Below are 8,759 nucleotides of genomic sequence, written 5' to 3' on the forward strand. Positions count from 1 at the left end.
CTGGCTTTTTGGCCTCTATTTGTAAATTTTTAAAGTCAGTATACTCTAGGGCTTGATCCTAGAGTCTCTTATACTCCCGTCAGGGGTTGTTTGTCACCTCAGCATAGCCTTTCCTGTCTGCTGTGAGCTCACTTGTCTTCAGATATGTCCATTTAATGGAATACTCTGATTAAAAAGGATGATTTCCAAATACATAATGCTGAACAACAACAAAAAAATCAGTAATAATCTGATTTCACTTACAGAATTTTAAAATAAAAGTTAAAATTATTCATGAATACACGTGTTATAAAGATATAAGGAAAATATGAGACGTGATTAACACAGTTCAGGATTGTCTCTGGGGAGGGACACAGGATCTATTGAAGTCGCTAATTTTCTCCTTTTAGGCTGGTTCATTGGTATGCGATTGTTCATTTCATTATTCCCTGAAGTTTATGTCTATGTTAGATGAACTCACGTGTATATTTCACGATTAAAAAAAGTTTTAAGAATTTGCTAGAACTTAATATACGTTAGCCAGCTTTTTCATTACTCTTATTATTAATCACATTTATTAAGTGTCCACTAGGGGCCAGGCTCTATGATAATCACCAAAGTTTTAAAAGATCACTGCCCTAAATGAATGTTAAAGGGAGCTCTTGGGGCTGAAATGAAAGGATATTAGATCGTAACTCCAACCAACAAAACAAAGAACAGCAAGGTAATGAAGAGCTGGGCAACATCATAAACCAGTTAGAATTAACAGACTTCTAGTTACTAGAACACTCCACGAACCACAGCGGAGCATATGTTCCTCAGGTGTACATGCTTATATGCTCCAGGATAGACCATAGTAGGCCACAGTACAGGTCTCAGTAAATTTAAAAAGATTAAAATTACGCAAAGTGTGTTCTTCAATCACAATGACATGAAATTAGAGATGAATAACAGAAGGAAAACTCGAGAATAAATATGTGGAAATTAAATAGCATGCTCTTAAATAGCCAGTGGGTCAAAGAAGAGACCACAAAGGAAATTAGAGAAAACTTAAAGATGAATGAAAGTTTAGTGTGAAACAGCATACCGGTTCTTATAGGATGCAGCAAAAATAGTGCTCTGAGGGAAATTTATAGCCTGCACTAAAGAAGAAGAAATAAGCCATTCTTAGCCTCTAAAACACGAGAAAGAGAAGAGCAAAATAAACTGAAATCAAGAAGGAAGTAATAAAGATTAGAACAGATGTACAGGAAATAGAAAACAGAAAAATTCCAGTGTTATTTCAGTGAATGGTCGTGCTGACCATTCTGTAACGTGTGGAGATGTGTTTGAACATGGATGTAAAAAAGATGTTTCAAAAAATTTTTTACACCGCATCGAGAAGAGTTATGTCTGAGCGTGCTAACCATGATATGATGCTTACAGACAAGTGTCTAAAGACATGTATAAGAAGATGTTTCTAGCAGTGATCCCTGCTCAGTCATGTTGAGAATAATGTTATTTCAGTTATTGGCTGTGCTGACCATTAAGTATTACGTGCAGAAATGTGTTTAAATATATGTGTAAAAATATAGAATAGGAAAGCTGGTCCTTTGAAAAGATCAAAAAATTGACTAACCTTTAATTAGAATGACCAAGAAAAAAGACTCAAATTATTAAAATCAGGTATGAAAGAATGGACATTACTACTGACCTTACAGAACTAAAAAGGATAACAGAACTATGAATAATTACATGTCAACAATTAGATAATGCAGATGAAACGGACACATACCTATAAGAACCCAAACTATCTAAACTGACTTAAGAAGAAATAGAAACTAAATAGACCTGTAGCAGAGGCTGAGTCAGTAATCAATACATTTTCAACAAAACCTGAAAGAACTCAGGACCAGATGTCTTCATTGGTGAAACCTACCAAACATTTAAAGAATTAACTCTAATCCTTATCGAATCTTCCAAAAAAAAAAAAAAAAATAGAAGATGGAGCATGTCCTAACTTACTCTATGAAGCCAGTAGTTATAACAAAGCTAGAAAAGGCATCACAAAAAAATTACAGACCAATATCGCTATGACTATCAATACAAAATTCTTAACAAAATGCAAACTACAGCAACATTGTAAAGGCTCGCGTGCACAACCAAGTGGATTTATCCCAGGAATGTAAGGCCAGGTTAATACATGACAGGGTAATTGTGGTGGTTGTCACACAGCCTGGTATAGAGTTTCTCTGTTCTTGAAGGGTATCCAGATTCATGATGGTGATTAGGACTGACCTACGGACAGCCCCAGCTGCTATTTACATGTCCCCTCTGGGACAGGGACTGTCCGTATGCTCGCTGGCGAGACTAGAGGAGGGTGTCCTCTCCTTTTTAGAGCACATGGAAAAAATCAGAAATACTCTCATGGTCATGGAACCCACACCTGCAGGCCTGGACGCCAAAGCAAAACACTCCAAGGACACGCTGTCCCTTATGAAGTGATGGAAGTCAACTCAGCCCTGAAAGCTCCAGATCCAGCCTGGGGTGAGGGTGCCTGGCAGGCACCCTCTGGTGGAGGTGTGGGACCAGAAGCCCCGCAGGACCGGGCGGCAGACAGCAGGCTCTGGAGCACGTTCCATGCAGTCCTCCCGAGCCCCAGGGGAGGCCCCGGTGTGGCTCTCGGGTCCTGTCCTCCTGTGGGGAACCCACCCAGCCTGCCGTTTGGCTGCAGTGCTGAAACTGTTGAGTGTCCAGTGGACGGCAGGTCAGGGCCAAGCCCCACACCTCCACCCACTGGACTTCTGCGGGAGGAATTTGCACAGGACTCGCCCCAATCACACAGGTTCTCCAGGCCCTGACTCACTCATCCTGCTTCTCTTTGTCATCAAGGAACATGGGACATGGTGCAGTCCTAGAACACAGACTCCAGCTACCTCAGGAGGCTCCTGCTGGGCCGTTGCCATCCACTTAAGGGGGATTTCTAATCTAACTTCTATTTAATATTTACATCACTAATTCACTTAAGGGGGGGCTCTAATTTCCATCTGTTTAATATTTACATCACTAATTCACTCAAGGGGGGTTCTAATCTAACTTCCATCTACTTAATATTTACATCACTAATTCACTTAAGGGGGGTTCTAGTCTAACTTCCATCTATTAATATTTACATCGCTATTAAAATTATTTGTCATCATGGTCGCTATTTAGGTTACCCATCGCTGTTTTTGTAACTGCTTAGGAATCCTACTTGTGGTTTTAAAACATGGAGGAGGCTTCTAGGAGAAAGGCGCCCCTGATTTTCTGATGACTAGAAGGTTCGAGGCAGACGCACGGGCGGCTGACCCTGGGCTGCCTCTGGCTGCCTGGTGGTCTTCGCTGGCAGGAGCCTGCCTGCGTCCCCGGCCCTTCTCGCCTCGGTCGGCCCGCGGGGCTGTCCTCCGGCCGGCTTCCGGCTCCCTCGCTCCAGGATTCTCGCTTCCTCCACGCTGCTGTCCCCGCTCGCGTCCACTCTCCTCACAGCCCAAGGCCGGACCCACCTCCCCTGGGCAACAGAGATGGTCATCCTGCCAACAGCTGGCCCCGATTCCCTTCTCCACAGCCAGGCTCCGGTCCCCGCTGTCCCGCCCCCTTCTCTCCACACCCCTCACATGAGGTCTGGCCCCAGGTCCCCTTGTAAGGCCAGCACCCCTCTTTCCTGTCTTCCCTTCTCATTTCCCGCCCTTTGCCGACGACTCTCTTCCCATCTGCCCGGGTCAAAGCCCCCCACTCCTGCCACAGGGCCCTGCCCCTCCTGTTTCAGGTCACCTCCCATGGCTTGGCCCCTCCAAAGCTTTGGCCCCACCTGTAGGGCAGTGGCACCCCTCCCTGGTCCCGGGTCGCACAAGCGGCCTTTAGTGCTTCACCCTCCAAACAGGTCCCCCTTTCTGGCCCTTTGGCAGCCTCAGTGCGTTGTGCATGGGCCACGTTTGCTGCTTCAAATTCTGGTTCCCAGCGCCAATCTCCCCTTTAATAGCTGGAGGAACAGATCCGCTGAGTCCGAGCACCGCCCACGGCGAACACCCACCCTCCCGGCGCCCCGCCCCCCGCGGCCCGCGGTTAAACAAACGGGGAAAATCAACGCCATTCTCCCCATCTCCCCAACGCACTCCCTTTTAATATTTAAAAGTCACTAAATCGATTCGCAAGTATCCCACTTGTAAACATCACATGTCCCATCAACCACTGACCCTTCACACACAGCCCACTGGCGGGTCCCCAGACCCAGCCATCAACCCGATCTCCAGTGACCTCGCTGTGGACTGTCACCCCTCGAAGCTCGGGACTCACAAGTCCACAATGAAGGCCACACCTCATGAGTGCAGCCAGTCCCTCCCCCTGCCTAGACGAGTCACGGCCACACACGACTCATCGCCCACGTATGGGCTGTGCATGTGAGTGCGGGCAGGCGCCGTGTGACATTATTGGAGCACGTCCAGAGGCCGCCACCCCTTCTTCTTCCTCTTGGTAGCCTTGGCTCTCCCTCCGAGGCAAGGGACTCGGCCGCTGTGTCTGGCCCCCTGAGGGGGGACGTCCCCGGCTGCATCTCTGAGCAGCCGGGTTTCCTGTTCCGGACGATTCTCGGTGACCCCGCCGCTGAACTTGGACGCATGGATCACGACTGCGTCGGCGGGCAGGGCTCGTTCGATTCTCCTGAGGTTGAACTGAGGCTCCGCTCGCGACTGCTCCTGGAGGAGTCTCCACTGCTCCAAGGTGACCTGTTCGCCTGATGTCCCTCGCTCGGGCTCCTCCGCCTCAGGGCCCGTGACTTCGGAATCCGTCTCAGGCTCCTGCGGGGTTGCTCGTGTGCCTGTGCGCTCGGCCCAGTGACACCTCTGTTCCTCACCTGCCGACACACTCCCGCCGTCTCTTTGCAATTCCCTCTTCTGGATGTAAAAGAGGACATAAGCATCCTGGCTCAGGGCAGAAGAGACATCACAGGCGGTCACCTTAGCGTCATCCATTTTGAACCACTGGCCGTTCCCGGCCTTGATGTAACAGAAGTAATGTCCGCTGCGACAGGTCCCCCCGGCGTGGACCAGCACGGCGTAGAGCTCGTACTCGAGGGGTCCTGCGTCCTGCTGGGACAGGTACTGTCGCATGTCAAGGTGCTCAGGATATTGCACTTCCTTGGCCAACTTGCTGCCTGTGAAATCCGAGAACCGTTTCAAGACCAGGATGAGGACCTCGGAGGGAGCGTGCAAAGTCAGCGTCTTGGAAGCAGGCACCTTCTCGAGGCAAACGCCGCAATGATACGAATTGTCACCATCCAGCTTTTCGGGCTTCACCAGCAGTTCCAAAGCTTGGGTCACACTCTGCGCCGCCTGGATGTCCAGGGTAATGTCCAGGTACGGGTCCAGAGTGTCGGAAACGCCGTGGCAGCGGAGGCACTTGACCTGGGACCTCCAGTACCCTCCGAAGATTCGGCGGATCGGGGTGCTGTCGCCGCAGCGCCGGCCCCGCCGCTCGGGCTCACGCAGGCAGGCCTGCTGCATGGCGTCCACGGTGAACATGAGGAACTCGTGCGCGTCCTCCTGCTTGTGTCTGTGGAAGCCGGCGATCAGCCCCGTCGCGGGCTGGATGACCTCTCCGCGGCACCGGCGGGCCCGGGCCACATGGGCCCGCATGGCGCACAGGACGCAGGACGCGGGCCTCTGACAGGCCTCGGCGTGCCGACGCGACAGCAGGCAGCGCGCCAGCGGCGCGGTGTACGTCAGGCACTGCAGCGCCGCGTTCGCGTAGCAGGTGTTCCCCAGGTTCCGGAGCCCCGCGCCCACCGCCAGGGGCCCGCGCCGTCCCCCCAGCGCCTCGGCATCGCCCGCCCCCGGCCAGGCGGACCTGAGCGTCGGGGCGTCACTGAGCTGAGGGCCACCCTCGCGACGGAGAACGGCAGCCTCCATGTCTCCGGCGACGGCCTTCAGGAGACGGCTCGTCCGAAAGCTCCCGTCACAGCGCGAAGCTTCCCGGGCGGAGACCAGCTCCGAATGCCAGAGTCCGCCGCTCGTCGCCTCTTTTTATAGCCCACTCCTGCCACGTGACCCGCAACTCGGCCCGCCCACCAATCAACTCCCAGGGCCTGATTGGACGACAGGTTATGGTGTGGTCACCGATTCCCCAGAAGGACTGATTGACGCCTCTCATTGATGTCTATTTCTGGAATACCTGGATCTCGTTTGTTAGGATGGTGCGAGTTGAGATGATGGAGATATGCATGTGTCTTCGCTTTTCCAAAAGGGAGACCCTGAACGACATGGAGGCATGGGGTACGCGTATGTTTACAAACCCTTCCAGTCATGCTTCAGGGGCTAACGTCCTAAGGTGTAACTTTTGCGCTTGGTGTATCTGCTCAGGCTGCCATGACAAAATCCCACAGACGAGGTGGCTTAGAACACAGACACTTATTTTCTCACAGTTCAGAGCTGCCAGTCTGAGAGGAAGGTGTCCTTCCTGGTGAGAACGCTCTCCCTGCCTTGCACGGGACTGCCTGCCTTCTGTGTCCTCACATGACCTCTCCTCGGTGTTTCCCAAGAGAATGAGAGAAAGCTCTCTCGTGTCTCCCCCTCATTCGATTAGATTGACACCTTGTTTTTATGACTTTATTTAATCTTAATTACTTCTTTAGAGGTTCCATTGCCAAATACAGTCAGGCTGGGGGTTAAAACTTTAGCATATAAATTTTAGGAGAACGCAATTGCATTTGTAACATAGTTGTTTAAAAAAAAAAAAAAAAGACTTCTGTCACTCAGGCCCGAAATGAAAAACAAACATTTCAACATTTTCTCTATTTCCCTAATTTCCACTGAACTCTTTCTTGATAAACTTCCTTAAATGTTTCCGAATAAAAAAGAAATAGTTTATGAATGTCGAATTGGCTTTCAGAGCCATGTCAAGTGATTCAAGGAGGGTGGGGCATTTAATTCTCCACCATATGGATAAGGACCTTCCAAAGCAAGCTCAGATGTCATGCAGGCAGAACTCCTTACCCACAGGCCAGAATTTACGTAGGACTGCAATTTAAAAACAACAACAAAACTTACTCTCCAATGCATTTGTTTCTAAACCGCCAGGTACCCCTCTATTTTGATTCGTATATATAATAACGATGAAAGTAGTTAGAACTCTGTTTGTTTACCTAGGTCTGGGTCTAGAAATTATTAACAATATAAATCCTGTGGCTGGTTTCACATTTCTTTGGAAAACCTTTTTTTTTTTCCTTAAGATTCTATTCCAATATACTCATATCCAAAATCCAGTGTCCTATTTTGCCAAATTTTAAATGCCACCTCTGTAAAATTGTGCAGCAAGTTAGTTTTAGATTCTCTTGTGTGTGTTTCTTTCACGGGTGAGCCATTTATGCACAGTTAGGTTAACGGAAGTCCAACAGAGGAATGCACCTGTGGTTTTAACATGTGTGAATCTATTGACCAAGTTTCAGAATAAGCAGTTTCTGCAGAAATGTTTTTTGTAATAATCTTTAATTTTTCAATTACAGTTGAATTCAATATTACATTAGTTTGGGGTGTACAACATAGTGCTTAGACATTTATATAACTCACAAAGTGATCGCCTCGATAAGTCTAGTGCCCATCTGACTTCACATATAGTTATTACGATATTATTGACAATATTCCCCGTGGTATATCTTAAATCCCGTGACTGTTTTTTATAACTGGCAATTTGCATATCTTAATCTCTTTACCTTTTCACCCACCCGCAACCCCCCTCCCATCTGGCAATCATTAACTGAGTTTGTTTCTGTTTTGTTTGTTCGTTTATCGTGTTTTAGCTTCCACCTGTAAGTGAAATCATGTGGCATTTGTCTTTCTCTGTCTGACTTACTCCACTCAGCACAATACCCTGTAGATCCATTCATATTGTTGCAGATGGCGAGATTTCATTTTTCATATGGCTGATAATATTATATTCCACTCTCTATATGTACCACCTTTTCTTTATCTATTCCTCCATTGATGGATACTTAGGTTGCTTCCGTATCTTGGCCATTGTAAACAATGCTATAATGAACACAGGGTACATATATCTTTTCTAATTCGTGTTTCGAGTTTCTTCGGATAAATACCCAGAAGAGTAATTGCTGGGTCCTTCTCTGTCTCTTGTTACAGCATTTATCTTAAAGTCTATTTTGTCGGAAAAAAAGTTTTGCTACCCCAGCTTTTTTTGCTTCCTTTTGTGCAGAAATGTTTTTGAATGGATGACAGAATAATTTCATACTCGATATGCGATTATTATTCCCCAGTAGAAAACGATTAGTGTTGGCAGCACGATAAAATTTGCCACGAATCAAAGTTACTTCTAAAAGTACGTAAAGCTTAGGAATGAAAGACACCAGTCTACTTCTCCACTCTGCCGGATGGAGGCCAACAAGTACGTCAGGCCTGGGCCTCATCTTCATCACCGACTTTACTTCCGGGCAGTTTCAGACTTACCCCACCTGCAAGATAAATAAAAACTGCATCGAGAGCATGTTGAATTGTTGTGGGTTGCATAAGGGGGTCAATGCGTCTAACCCATTGTTGATGGGTTGAACCTCCAGAGAGTTAAGCCCCAGCCCTAACTCCAGGTACCTGTGAATATGAACTTATTTGGAAATAGAATATTCGCAGATATAATTAATTGAAGAATCTCAAGGTAAGATCATCCTGAATTTAGGGTGAACCTAAGACTGTTATTCTTATAAGAGAAGAGACAGGAAGATTCGAGTCACCGGGATGCAGGCCTTCTGAAGTCAGAGATGGAGA

General features: G+C 47.7%; 1 protein-coding gene across 1 annotated transcript; it reads right to left on the reverse strand.

Annotated features, from left to right (window-relative positions):
* Positions 1-4,421: 4,421 nt before the first annotated feature.
* On the reverse strand, positions 4,422-5,900 carry LOC102885587 (ubiquitin carboxyl-terminal hydrolase 17-like protein 6). The gene has a single exon (XM_006914990.1). It carries the CDS (start codon positions 5,898-5,900, stop codon positions 4,422-4,424), a length of 1,479 nt encoding a protein of 492 aa, XP_006915052.1.
* Between the last annotated feature and the right edge of the window lie 2,859 nt (positions 5,901-8,759).

Source organism: Pteropus alecto, unplaced genomic scaffold (assembly GCF_000325575.1).
Source record: "Pteropus alecto unplaced genomic scaffold, ASM32557v1 scaffold35, whole genome shotgun sequence".
Taxonomy (NCBI): Eukaryota; Metazoa; Chordata; class Mammalia; order Chiroptera; family Pteropodidae; genus Pteropus; species Pteropus alecto.

What these genes read in the sequence shown, in the direction of transcription:
- LOC102885587 (XM_006914990.1), bottom strand. Translation starts at nt 5,900, where the DNA reads ATGGAGGCTGCCGTTCTCCGTCGCGAGGGTGGCCCTCAGCTCAGTGAC.